Genomic DNA, 14,920 nt, shown 5'->3' on the forward strand with positions numbered 1-14,920 from the left:
CTACGGACTACGAGAAATAGATTTACCGGTAAGTAAAATCTTATTTTCTCTAACGTCCTAGTGGATGCTGGGGACTCCGTAAGGACCATGGGGATTATACCAAAGCTCCCAAACGGGCGGGAGAGTGCGGATGACTCTGCAGCACCGAATGAGCATACACAAGATCCTCCTCAGCCAGGGTAGCAAACTTGTAGAACTTTGCAAAAGTGTTTGAACCTGACCAAGTAGCCGCTCGGCACAGCTGTAATGCCGAGACCCCTCGGGCAGCCGTCCAAGAAGAGCCCACCTTCCTAGTGGAATGGGCCTTAACTGATTTTGGCAGCGGAAATCCAGCCGCAGAATGAGCCTGCTGAATCGTGTTACAGATTCAGCGAGCAATAGTCTGCTTTGAAGCAGGAGCACCAAGCTTGTTGGAAGCATACAGGATAAACAAAGATTCTGTTTTCCTGACCCTAGCCGTTCTGGCTACATAAACCTTCAAAGCCCTGACCACATCAAGCAACTCTGAATCCTCCAAGTCAGTAGTAGCCACAGGCACCACAATAGGTTGTTTTATATGAAACCACTTTTGGCAGGAATTGTGGACGGGTCCGCAACTCTGCTCTATCCGCATGGAAAACCAGATAGGGGCTTTTATGTGACAAAGCCGCCAATTCTGACACATGCCTAGCCGAAGCCAAGGCCAGTAGCATGACCACCTTCCACGTGAGATATTTCATTTCAACACCGTTTTGAGTGGTTCAAACCAGTGAGATTTCAGGAAACTAAACACCACGTTAAGATCCCAAGGTGCCACTGGGGGCACAAAAGGGGGCTGAATATGCAGCACTCCCTTCACAAACGTCTGAACTTCAGGTAGAAAAGCCAGCTCTGAAAGAAAATGGATAGGGCCGAAATCTGGACCTTAATGGAACCCAATTTTAGGCCCAAACTGTAGGACTGTAGGAAGTGAAGGAAACGGCCCAGTTGGAATTCCTCCGTAGGGGCAGTCCTGGCCTCACACCAAGCAACATATTTTCGCCAAATACGGTGATAATGTTGAGCCGTCACGTCCTTCCTAGCCTTTATCAGCGTAGGAATGACCTCATCCGGAATGCCTTTTTCCGCTAGGATTCGGCGTTCAACCGCCATGCCGTCAAACGCAGCCGCGGTAAGTCTTGGAACAGACAAGGTCCTTGTTGCAACAAGTCCTGTCTTAGAGGAAGAGGCCACGGGTCCTCCGTGAGCATTTCATGCAGATCTGGATACCAAGTCCTTCTTGGCCAATCCGGAACAATGAGTATTGTTCTCACTCCTCTTTCTTACGATTCTCAACACCTTTGGTATGAGAGGAAGAGGAGGTAATACATAAACCGACTGGAACACCCACGGTGTTACCAGGGCGTCTACAGCCATCGCCTGAGGGTCCCTTGACCTGGCACAATACCTCTAGTTTTTTGTTGAGGCGGGATGCCATCATGTCCACCTGTGGCAGTTCCCACCGACTTGCAATCTGTGCGAAGACTTCTTGATGAAGTCCACACTCCCCCGGGTGGAGGTCATGCCTGCTGAGGAAGTCTGCTTCCCAGTTGTCCACTCCCGGGATGAACACTGCTGAGTGCACGGACGTGATTCTCCCACCCAGCGAAGAATTCTGGTGGCTTCCACCATCGCCACCCTGCTCCTTGTGCCGCCTTGTCGGTTTACATGAGCCACAGAGGTGATGTTGTCTGAATCAGAACCGGTTGACCGCGAAGCAGGGTCTCTGCTTGACGTAGGACGTTGTATATGGCCCTTAGTTCCAGGATGTTGATGTGAAGGCTAATCTCCTGACTTGACCACAGACCTTGGAAACTTCTTCCCTGTGTGACTGCCCCCCACCCTCGGAGGCTTGCATCCGTGGTCACCAGGACCCAGTCCTGAATGCCGAATCTGCAGCCCTCGAGAAGGTGAGCACTCCGCAGCTACCACAGGAGAGAGACACTGGCCCTGGGGGATAGGGTGATTAACCGATGCATCTAAAGATGTGATCTGGACCATTTGTCCAGTAAGTCCCATTGAAAGGTCCTTGCATGGAACCTGCCGAAGGGAATGGCCTCGTATGATGCCACCATCTTTCCCAGGACTCGAGTGCAGTGATGCACTGACACCTGTTTTGGTTTTAATAGGCCACTGACCAGTGTCATGAGTTCCTGAGCTCTCTCTATCGGGAGATAAACCCTTCTCTGGTCTGTGTCCAGAATCATGCCCAGGAAAGGCAGACGAGTCATAGGAACCAACTGCGACTTTGGAATATTTAGAATCCAGCAGTGTTGCCGTAACGCTTCCAGAGAACGTGCTACGCTGATTAGCAACTGCTCTCTTGACCTCGCTTTTATGAGATCGTCCAAGTATGGGATAATTGTGACCCCTGCTTCCGCAGGAGCACCATAATTTCCACCATTACCTTGGTAAATATTCTCGGAGCCATGGAGAGACCTGAAATTGGTAATGACAATCCTGTACCACAAATCTGAGGTACGCCTGATGAGGTGGATAAATGGGGACATGAAGGTATGCATCCTTTATGTCCAGAGACACCATAAAATCCCCCGCTTCCAGGCTTGCAATGACCGCTCTCAGCGATTCCATCTTGAACCGGAACCTTTTCAGGTACATGTTCAGGGATTTTAAATTCAATATGGGTCTGACCGAACCGTCCGGTTTCGGTACTATAAACATGGTCGAATAATAACCCTTTCCTTGTTGGAGGGGAACCTTGACCACCACCTGTTGAAGATACAATTTGTGAATTGCAGTTAACACTATTTCCCTCTCTAAGGGGGAAGCTGCCAGGGCCGATTTGAGGTATCGGTGAGGGGGCATCTCCTCGAATTCCAGCTTGTATCCCTGAGACACAATCTCTATTGCCCAGGGATCCAACTGGGAGTGAACCCACTTGTGGCTGAAATTTCGGAGACGCGCCCCCACCGGGCCTAGCTCCGCCTGCGGAGCCCCAGCGTCATGCAGTGGATTTAGTGGAAGCCGGGGAGGACTTCTGTTCCTGGGAAGTAGCTGTGTTGTGCAGCTTCTTTCCTCTGCCCCTAGCAAGAAAGGACGCACCTCGGACTTTGTTTTTCTGTGATCGAAAGGACTGCATTTGGTAATACGGATGTTTTCTTAGGCTGTGAGGAAACATGGCAAAAAAATTTACTTTCCAGCCGTAGCTGTGGAGACCAGGTCCGAGAGACCCTCCCCAAAAAATTCCTCACCCTTGTAAGGTAAAACCTCCATGTGCCTTTTTGAGTCGGCATCACCTGTCCATTGCAGAGTCCACAGGACCCTTCTGGCAGAAATCGACATAGCCTACTAGGTTCTAGAATAAATGCTAATGTCTCTCTGAGCATCTCTCATATAAAGGACAGCGTCTTTAATATGCCCCAGGGTCATTAATATAGTATCTTTGTCTAAGGTATCAAGTTCCTCAGATAAGGTATCCGTCCATGCTGCTCAGCACTACACACCCAGGCCGACGCGATTGCCGGCCTCAGTAAGGTACCTGAATGTGTATAAATGGACTTCAGGGTACCCTCCTGTTTTCTATCCGCAGCATCTTTGAGGGTAGCCGTATCCTGTGACGGCAGGGCTACCTTCTTGGATAAGCGTGTCAAAGCTTTGTCCACCCTAGGGGAGGATTCCCAGCGTAGCCTGTCCGTTGGCGGGAAAGGATACGCCATAAGAATCCTTTTGGAAATCTGCAGTTTTTTTATCTGGAGATTACCAAGCCTTTTCACATAACTCATTTAGCTCGTGTGAGGGGGGGGAAAGGTTACCTCCGGCTTCTTTTCCCCATACATATGAACCCTCTTGTCAGGGACTGGGGTTTCCTCTGTGATGTGCAACACATCCTTAATTGCTATAATCATATAACGGATGGATTTAGCCAATTTTGGCTGTAACCTTGCATCATTGTAATCGACACTGGAGTCAGAATCCATGTCGGTATCCGTGTCAATAATTTGGGATAGTGGGCTCTTCTGAGACCCTGTCGGCCTCTGCGACATAGGATCAGGCATGGGTTGGGACCCTGACTGTCCCGAGGCTTCAGCTTTTTCCAACCTTTTATGTAAAGAAATAACATCATCATTTAAAACCTTCCACATATCCATCCAATCAGGTGTCGGTGCCGTCGGCAGAGACACCACATTCATTTGCTCCCGCTCTGCTTCCACATAGCGTTCCTCAGACATGTCGACACAAGCGTACAGACATCACACACACAGGGAATGCCCTTTTTGAAGACAGTTCCCCCACAAGGCCCTTTGGCAAGATAGAGTATGCCAGCACACACCCCAGCGCTATATAACCCAGGAATAACAGTAACTTAATGTTAACCCAGTAGCTGCTGTATTTGTGTTTTTAGCGCCTAATTATGTGCCCCCCCCTCTCTTTTTACCCTTTCTACCGTGATCTGCAGGGGAGAGCCTGGGGAGCTTCTTCTCAGCGGAGCCGTGTAGAAAAAATGGCGCTGGTGAGTGCTGAGGGAGAAGCCCCGCCCCCTCAACGGCGGACTTCTGTCCCGCTAAAATACATATCTTTTTGGCGGGGGCTCATACATATATACAGTGCCCAACTGTATATGTTTACTTTTGCCAACAGAGGTCCATATGCTGCCCAGGGCGCGCCCCCCCCCGCCCCCTTACAGTGACCGGAGTATGTGAGGTGTGTATTAAGCAATGGCGCACAGCTGCAGTGCTGTGCGTTACTTCATGTGAAGAATGGAGTCTTCTGCCGCCGATTTCGAAGTCTTCTTTGCTTCTCATGCTCACCCGGCTTTTGTCTTCCAGCACTGCGAGGGGGACGGCGGCGCGGCTCTGGGATCGGACGACGAGGGTGAGATCCTGTGTACGATCCCTCTGGAGCTAATGGTGTCCAGTAGCCTAAGAAGCAGGCCCTATCTTCAGAGAGTAGGGCTGCTTCTCTCCCCTCTGTCCCACGATGCAGGGAGTCTGTTGCCAGCAGAGCTCCCTGAAAATAAAAAACCTAACAAAATAAGAATTTACTTACCGATAATTCTATTTCTCGTAGTCCGTAGTGGATGCTGGGGACTCCGTCAGGACCATGGGGAATAGCGGGCTCCGCAGGAGACAGGGCACATCTAAAAAGCTTTTTAGGTCACATGGTGTGTACTGGCTCCTCCCCCTATGACCCTCCTCCAAGCCTCAGTTAGGTACTGTGCCCGGACGAGCGTACACAATAAGGAAGGATCTTGAATCCCGGGTAAGACTCATACCAGCCACACCAATCACACCGTACAACTTGTGATCTGAACCCAGTTAACAGTATGATAACAAAACGAAGTAGCCTCCGAAAAGATGGCTCACAACAATAGTAATAACCCGATTTTTGTAACAATAACTATGTACAAGCATTGCAGACAATCCGCACTTGGGATGGGCGCCCAGCATCCACTACGGACTACGAGAAATAGAATTATCGGTAAGTAAATTCTTATTTTCTCTAACGTCCTAGTGGATGCTGGGGACTCCGTCAGGACCATGGGGATTATACCAAAGCTCCCAAACGGGCGGGAGAGTGCGGATGACTCTGCAGCACCGAATGAGAGAACTCCAGGTCCTCCTTAGCCAGAGTATCAAAATTTGTAAAATTTTACAAACGTGTTCTCCCCTGACCACGTAGCTGCTCGGCAAAGTTGTAATGCCGAGACTCCTCGGGCAGCCGCCCAGGATGAGCCCACCTTCCTTGTGGAATGGGCATCTACATATTTCGTCTGTGGCAGGCCTGCCACAGAATGTGCAAGCTGAATTGTACTACAAATCCAGCGTGCAATAGACTGCTTAGAAGCATGAGCACCCAGCTTGTTGGGTGTATACAGTATAAACAGCAAGTCAGACTTTCTGACTCCAGCCGTCCTAAATATATATTATATATATATATATATATATATATATATATATATTATATATATATATATATATATATATATTATATATATATATTATATATATATATATTATATATATATATTATATATATATATTATATATATTATATATATATATTTTTTTTTTTTAGGGCCCTGACCACGTCTAGTAACTTGGAGTCCTCCAAGTCCCTAGTAGCCGCAGGCACCACAAGAGGTTGTTTCAGGTGAAAACGCTGACACCCCTTCATGAAGAAACTGGAGACGAGTCCCAGTTCTGTCCTGTTCAAATGGAAAATTTTAATATGGGCTTTTGTAAGACAAAGCCGCCCATTCTGACAATCGCCTGGCCGAGGCCAGGGCTAACAACATGGTCACTTCCCATGTGAGATATTTGTCAACAGCATGGTCACTTTCCATGTGAGATATTTCAAATCCACAGATTTGAGCGGTTCAAACCAATATGATTTTAAGAAATCCCAACACTATGTTGAGATCTCACGGTGCCCCTAGGGGCACAAAAAAGCTGTATATGCAATACATCCTTTACAATCTGGACTTCAGGAACTGAAGTCAATTCTTTCTGGAAGAAAATCTACAGGGCCGAAATTTAAATGTTAATGAACCCCAATTTGAGGTCCAAAACACTCCTGTTTTCAGGAAGTGTAGAAATCGACCTAGTTGAATTTCCGTCGTGGAGCCTTCCTGGCCTCACCCACGCAACATATTTTCACCACATGTGGTGATGACGTTGTGCGGTCACCTCCTTCCTGGCTTTGACCAGGGTAGGTATGACCTCTTATGGAATGCCTTTTCCCCTCAGGATCCGGCATTCAACCGCCATGCCGTCAAACGCAGCCGCGGTAAGTCTTGGAATAGACATGGTACTTGCTGAATCAAGTCCCTTCTTAGCTCCCCAGGCCCTTAGTCCTCTGTGAGCATTTCTTGAAGTTCCGGGTACCAAGTCCCTCTTGGCCAATCCGGAGCCACTAGTATAGTTCATACTCCTCTATGTCTTATAATTCTCAATACCCTGGTTATGAGAAACAGAGGAGGGAACACATACACAGACTGGTACACCCACAGTGTTACCAGAACATCCACAGCTATCGCCTGAAGGTCTCATGACCTGGCGGAATACCTGTCCCGTTTTTGTTCGGGCGGGACGCCATCATGTCCACCTTTGGTCTTTGCCAACGGTCCACAATCATGTTGAAAAACTTCCCTATGAAGTTTCCACTCTCCCGGGTGGAGGTCATGCCTGCTGAGGAAGTCTGCTTCCCAGTCGTCCACTCCCGGAAAGAACACTGCTGACAGTGCTATCACATGATTTTCCGCCTAGCGAAAAATCCTTGCAGTTTTCACTGCCCTCCTGCTTCTTGTGCCGTCCTTCTGTTTACGTGGGCGACTGCCGTGATGTTATCCCACTGGATCAATACCGGCTGACCTTGAAGCAGAGGTCTAGCTAAGTTTAGAGCATTATAAATTTGCTCTAAGCTTATTTATGCGGAGAGAATTCTCCAGACTTAATCACACTTCCCTGGAAATTTTTTCCCTGTGTGACTGTTCCCCAGCCTCTCAGGCTGGCCTCCGTGGTCACCGGCATCCAATCCTGAATGCCGAATCTGCGGCCCTCTAGAAGATGAGCACTCTGTAATCACCACAGGAGAGACACCCTTTTCCTTGGATATAGGGTTATCCGCTGATGCATCTGAGGATGCGATCCGGACCATTTGTCCAGCAGATCCCACTGAAGAGTTCTTGCGGGAAATCTGCCGAATGGAATTGCTTCGTAATAAGCCACCATTTTTACCAGGACTCTTGTGCAATGATGCACTGACACTTTTCCTGGTTTTAGGAGGATCCCGATTAGCTCGGATAACTCCCTGGTTTTCTCCACTGGGAGAAACACGTTTTTCTGGACTGTGTCCAGAATCTTCCCTAGGAACAGTAGACGTGTCGTCGGAAAAAGCTGCGATTTTGGAATATTTAGAATCCACTCGTGCTGTCGTAGAACTACTTAAGATAGTGCTACTCCGACCTCCAACTGTTCTCTGGACCTTGCCCTTATCAGGAAAGCGTCCATGTTTCTTTTAAGAAAAATCATCATTCCGGCCATTACCTTGGTAAAGACCCGGGGCGCCGTGGACCATCCAAACGGCAGCGTCTGAACTGATAGTGACAGTTCTGTACCAGGAACCTGAAGTACCCTTGGTGAGAAGGGCAAATTTGGACCTGTAGGTAAACGTCCCTGATATCCAGTGACATCATATCGTCCCCTTCTTCCTGGTTCGCTATCACTGCTCCGAGTGACTCCATCTTGATTTGAACGCTTGTATGTAAGTGTTCAAATATTTCAGATCTCACCGAGCCGGTTGGCTTCAGTACCACAATATAGTGTGGAATACTACCCCCTTCCTTGTTGTAAGAAGGGTACTTTGATTATCACCTGCTGGGAATACAGCCTGTGAATTGTGTGAGGGGGAGACGTCTCGAATTTCCAATGTACACCTGGGATATTACATGTAGGATCCCGGAGTTCCCTTGCGAGTGTTGCTGAAACTCTTGAGATGACCCCCTACCGCACCTGAGTCCGCTTGTACGGCCCCAGCGTTATGCTGCGGACTTGGCAGAAGCCGTGAGGAGCTTCTGTTCCTGGGAATGATCTGCTTGCTGCAGTCTTCTTCCCTTTCCTCTCCCCCTGGGCAGATATGACTGGCCTTCGCCCGCCTGCCCGTATGGGGACGAAAGGACTGAGACTGAAAAGACTGTGTCCTTTTCTGCCAATATGTGACTCGGGGTAACAAAAGGTGGATTTTTCAGCTGTTGCCATGGCCACCAGGTCCAATGGACCGCCCCTTTATACGGCAATACTTCCATATGCCGTCTGGAATCTGCCTCACCTGACCACTGTCGTGTCTTCGTCTGGCAGATATGTACATCACATTTACTCTTTGATGCCAGAATGCAAATATGCCTCTGCGCATCACACATATATAGAAATGCATCCCTAAAATGCTCTATAGACAATAAAATCCTGTCCCTGTCAAGGGTATCAAAATTTTCAGTCAGGAAATCCGACCAAGCCTCCTCAGCGCTGCACATCCAGGCTGAGGCGATTGCTGGTCGTAGTATAACACCAGTATGTGTGTATATACTGTTATGATATTTTTCAGCTTCCTATCAGCTGGCTCCTTGAGGGCGGCCGTATCTGGAAACGGTAACTTTATATGCGTGTGAGCGCCTTGTCCACCCTAAGGTGTGTTTTCCAACTCGCCCTTACTACTGGCGGGAAAAAGGGTATACCGCCCATAACTTTCTGTCGGAGGAACCCCACGTATCATCACACACTTCATTTAATTTATCTGATTCAGGCAAAACTACAGGTAGTTTATTCCCACCCTACAAAATACCCTTATTTGTGGTACTTGTGGTATCAGAAATACGTAACACCTCCTTCATTGCCCTTAACATGTAACTTGTGGCCCTAAAGGAAAAATACGTTTGTTTCTTCACCGTCGACACTGGGGTCAGTGTCCGTGTCAGTGTCTGTCGACCGACTGAGGTAAATGGGCGTTTTTACAAGCCCCTGACGGTGTCTGAGACGCCTGGACCGATACTAATTTGTCCGCCGGCTGTCTCATGTCGTCAACCGGCTTGCAGCGTGTTGACATTATCACGTAATTCCATAAGTAAGCCATCCATTCTGGTGTCGACTCCCTAGAGAGTGACATCACCATTACAGGCAATTTTCTCCGTCTCCTCACCAACATTTTCCTCATACATGTCGACACACACGTACCGACCTACAGCACACACATACAGGGAATGCTCTGATAGAGGACAGGACCCACTAGCCCTTTGGGGAGACAGAGGGAGAGTTTGCCAGCACACACCAAAAGCGCCATAATGTATATAACAACCCTAGAAGGTGTTGTTTCTATATATGGGCTCTTAATATATAATTATATCGCCAATTTATGCCCCCCTTCTCTTTAACCCTGTTTCTGTAGTGCAGGGGAGAGTGGGAGCCTTCCTCACCAGCGGAGCTGGTCAGGAAAATGGCGCTGAGTGCTGAGGAGAATAAGCTCCGCCCCTTTCACGGCGGGCTTTTCTCCCGGTTATTAGGAAAACTGGCCTGGGTTAAATACATACATATAGCCTTAATGGCTATATGTGATGTATTTATTTGCCAAATAGGTATTTATATTGCTGCCCAGGGCGCCCCCAGCAGCGCCCTGCACCCTCCGTGACCGTGTCAGTGAGCCGTGTAGCAACAATGGCGCACAGCTGCAGTGCTGTGCGCTACCTCTCTGAAGACTGTGAAGTCTTCTGCCGCCTGTTTCCGGACCTCCGTTCCGCCGTCTTTCTTCAGCGTCTGTAAGGGGGATCGGCGGCGCGGCTCCGGGACGAACCCCAGGCTGACCTGTGTTCCGACTCCCTCTGGAGCTCAGTGTCCAGTAGCCTAAAACTTCAATCCTCCTGCACGCAGGTGAGTTGCAAGTCTCTCCCCTAAGTCCCTCGTTGCAGTGATCCTGTCGCCAGCAGGAATCACCGATTAGAAACCTAAAAAAAAAAAAACTTTACTAAACAGCTCCTTAAGAGAGCCATCCAGTTTGCACCCTTCTCGGACGGGCACAAAAACCTAACTGAGGCTTGGAGGAGGGTCATAGGGGGAGGAGCCAGTACACACCATGTGACCTAAAAAGCTTTTTAGATGTGCCCTGTCTCCTGCGGAGCCCGCTATTCCCCATGGTCCTGACGGAGTCCCCAGCATCCACTAGGACGTTAGAGAAAATACTTTTATAGCAAGCTCAGGAGAGCTCACTGAACAGCACCCAGCTTGTCTGGGCACAGATTCAAACTGAGGTCTGGAGGAGGGACATGGAGGGAGGAGCCAGAGCACACCAGAATCTAAATTCTTTCTTAAAGTGCCCATGTCTCCTGCGGAGCCCGTCTATTCCCCATGGTCCTTACGGAGTCCCCAGCATCCACTAGGAAGTTAGAGGGGGGGGAAAAAACAATCACATCTTCCACGGATTTTCTCTAGGTTTCTGCACGAGACTCCGACTTATCCAATCTTACTGATATGATTCACACTATCACGTAATTCTTTCACCCATTCAGGCTCATGGTGTGCCAGCAGCGCCACCACATTACAACTGTGTCCCTAAAAGGGCTCCCCCAGGGGAAGAGCTCCCTGCCTAAGACATGTCACACACGTGCACAAACATACCACAGACACTCCAGGGCTTATAGGGGATAGTCCCACAGTAAAATCTGTCAGAGGGACACAGAAGGACCTGCCAGTTCACAACTGAGCACCAGTGACTAAAAATTCCTGTGTCATAAAATGTACAGAGAGACCTTTTGTGCTTTTACACTGCCAAATAGTATAATTTAACACCAATATACACTCTGCCCCCCTTTTCACCCTGATACTTGGATTCAGAAGTGGAGGACCAGCGTTTCTTCCCCTGCAGCCTGCCTGGAGAACATGGTGCTGAGCAGTGTGCTGGCTGTAATGGCACGTTTCCCCTCAGAAATTATCACAATATTTTTTATACTGGCGGGCGTGCAGGACTGTGCCACGGCATCATAGGCTACCTTTAGCCAGTTTAAGAGTAGGTTTCATGCTACCCAGGGCACCCATCCATCCCCCCCCCCCCCCCCGTGCCTGTGTTATGGAGAGCATGTTCGCGCAGCGTTCCTGCCCGCTGTGCGGTACCTTGAGCCGTCACAATGACCGGAGGTCCCTCTTGCAGATCTCCGGTAATATTACTCACCAGTCTTCTGACTTCTGGCTCTGTTAGGGGGGTGACGGCATGCTGTGGAAGTGAGCGCATAGCCACAGCTAGTGTTCAGTACCCCTCAGGAACTAATTGTGTACTGTCAGCAAGAAGCAGAGCCATGAAACTCTTCAGGAAGTTGGTTTCTACTTCTTTCCCCTAAGTCCCACGAAGCAGGGAGACTTGCCAGCAGTCTCCCTAAAAATAAAAAACCTAACAAAGTCTTTTAGTGAAACTCAAAGCTCCACTAGAGTGCGACCAGTCTGCCTGGGCACATTTTCTAAACAGAGGTCTGGAGGAGGGGCATAGAGGGAGGAGCCAGTTCACACTCTGGAAAAGTCTTAAAGTGCCCATGGCTCCTGCAGAACCACCTATACCCCATGGTACTGAAGTGGACCCCAGCATCCTCTAGGACGTATGAGAAATGGGGTCATAGCCCAATTGTCACAAAGCCACACCCCATTTTTGTGTGCACACCTCTTGGTATGACGATTGTAGGTGTATGACCTTGTGTTATAACCTCGTTTTTAGTCACGTTGAACAGTGCCACATACATAAAAAAACTCCAAAAATGGGTGCCCCTACAGCGCCAGCTACATATGCCCCCAAAGTGCCAGGTGCCCCCACCCTGCCCCTCAGTCTCAGACGGTGTGCATCTTCAATTAGGCGCCGGTCCGTGAGCCAATCAAAGATTGCAGTCCGGCAGCCAATCAGGAGCCTTAGCTGCCAGTCCATAAGCTCTGATTGGCTCACAGACCAGCACCATTAGAACACCGAGAACTGAAGTGTGCCGGGCTGTGAGTGTCAGGCAGGAGGCGGGCCGCAGGAGCCGACCAAGCTGCATGTGGCTCGAGAGCTGTGTGTTGGCCACCGCTTGTATAGGGCAAACATACAAAACATTTCACATTAGATCTGAAATGCAATTACAAAGGAATGCCATTGAATAAGTATCAAACATTAATATCACAGCAGACTGGACAGAATAGATGACTGGGTCAGGGATAGGCAACTCACTGTGCAGGAGGCATGACTGGGAAACAACTCGGTACTCTAATCCTGTACGGAACAGTAAGCGGTACCTCTACGATAAAGAGCTATTAAAATGCTTCTAAAGGGCCATATTCGCAGGTCGATTTGGGGAGAGGTGTGCTGAGTGGTTCGCTCAGCACATCTCCCCCCCCCCCTGCTCAGCACGTTGTGTGCCGAGCATGCAGGGTAGTTGGGCAGCTCATTTCACGCAGCGGGTGAAATGAGTGACCTGCTAGATTGGCCTGCATGTAGGCCAATCTAGCACCAGCGATAGTGATGCGCGGGGCTGCGCATCGCTAGCGCTGTGAGGGGTACACACTGAGTGATCGCTGCTTAGATTTTAAGCAATCTAGTCAGATTGCTTAAAATCTAAGCAGCGATCGCTCCGTGAGTACCCCCCTTAAAGCCATCAAAAGATGCCACTGTTAACATCTGGTCATATCATTCACAGGTGGTTTTGACCCAAAAACGATATGATCTACACCTTTAAGATTCCATTGTTTCGATGCAGCTTCACCCCCTCCCTTTCCCGGTGATAAAAAGGCAGTTTCGCACAGCCTAGGCAAGTAAAGGATATCTTGCCTATCAATCCCATATTGCATCATTTGTTGCAAATGGCTACTTTTTATTTAATTATGTATGATGTTCTATGATCATATTTTGTTAGGGTTTCAATCTTTTGACATATGCTTCTACCCACTTTGGTGCAACTGTGTTCATTTCGGTTAGTGAAGGTTTCCAAGAAAAACTTTTATAAGCCATTAGAGCTCAAACATATATTTTGTACAGCTCACAGCTTCAGCTGGCTCTCTGCTTCAGGTAATAAGAGGGGTGGGGGTTTAAGTGACCACCACTGTAAGAATTTGAACACCGCTGTAAACACACTCAAGGCAAGTTGAAACAATCATGAAAGGTTTATGTAGTCTTACCTGAAAGTCAGACTCACGTCTCAGAGAACTGTCTCTCGTCCGATAGGTTTCATTGTGGCCTCCTATTCTGCCTGCTCTTAACATTTGAGCACTTAGGGGCGTGGAGGGGCAAGGCTGGACAGTTATCCGTCTGGGCAATCTTGACGACTTGGGTTCCATTTTTTAGCCTGAATAACAAATCATAATGATTAGAGCAAGTAAAGCCACAGATCCAGGGATTTCAGCTATAAGGATAGACAGGAAGCACAATTAAAAGGGGTTTTCAAAGTCCCTTGTACCAAGTACCCTCATAGAAACCTAGAACGTGACAGATAAGAACCACTGGACCCATCTAGTCTGCTGTCAGTCACTGGGGTGGCAGCCACTATTAACTGTATGGCTTTGTATGTAGAGAGCAGTTAGTCTCTGTATCAACCATTCAGATACAGTGGGTGATAAGTATCAAGCCTTGTAGAGATAAAGTACCAGATGATCAGCTGTCACTTTAATCGCAGTGTTTGAAAAATGTCAGTTAGGAGCAGATTGGTTGGTACTTTCTCTCCCCACACCCCGATACATCTCCCAGTTGCCATTATGTTTAGAATGACATCTACTGTGTCCCATCTACCCTGCTACACTCCATATCTACAGTTTATGGCATGGGTCCTCAACCTATGGCTCTCCAGCTGCTGTGGAACTACAAATCCCAGCATGCTTTAAAAGCAAAACTGTGGCAGGGCATGGCAGGGCATGCTGGGATATGTAGTTCCACAGCAGCTGGAGGGCCACAGGTTGAAGACCTATGGTGTATGGTATGCTCTGTCAAGATAAATGGCTGATCCTACACTGCTCATTTCAGCAGCACCATATAACTTGCCTGCATTAGTGCTGTGCGCACCCTGTACATTCTTGCAAAACTACAAGCATCTAAATTGTGAACAAACTACAATGTGTCAAATAAGCCATTGGAAACCTCACCTAAATGTGTCCACACAGGCAATAAGAGGTTTTTGAAAGAGAAAAAATAAATAAAACCTTCAACCAAGTGTTAAACTTGCCAACTTTATCTAGGACACAGGTGTATAACACTGAGAAGGCTTGTGTCAGTTTCAGGTTGCTCTGTATAGAACACACTGCATTAGCCCTTTGCAGGCTTCTCAAATGGGTCACACACTAACTAGTAGAGTTTGCAACCATGCTGTAATCCAGGCCTGGCCACCCTGTGGCTCTCCAGCTGTTGTGAAACTACATGCCCCAGCATGCCTTGCCACCGTTTTGACTTTAGAGAATGC

The 14,920-nt window shown here is 48.4% G+C and overlaps 1 protein-coding gene across 5 annotated transcripts in view; it reads right to left on the minus strand.

The window, feature by feature from the left end:
• Positions 1-14,920, minus strand: part of MARCHF7 (membrane associated ring-CH-type finger 7) — a 137,696-nt gene that overhangs the window by 84,155 nt on the left and 38,621 nt on the right. For all 5 annotated transcript variants that reach the window (XM_063933672.1, XM_063933668.1, XM_063933670.1 and 2 more), the window contains one exon: positions 13,650-13,816. In XM_063933672.1, coding sequence (XP_063789742.1) covers positions 13,650-13,808 — 159 coding nt within the window. In that variant the 5' untranslated portion in view covers positions 13,809-13,816. The remainder of the gene's footprint in view (positions 1-13,649; positions 13,817-14,920) is intronic.

The sequence above is a fragment of the Pseudophryne corroboree genome, chromosome 7, assembly GCF_028390025.1.
Source record: "Pseudophryne corroboree isolate aPseCor3 chromosome 7, aPseCor3.hap2, whole genome shotgun sequence".
In the NCBI taxonomy this organism is placed as follows: Eukaryota; Metazoa; Chordata; class Amphibia; order Anura; family Myobatrachidae; genus Pseudophryne; species Pseudophryne corroboree.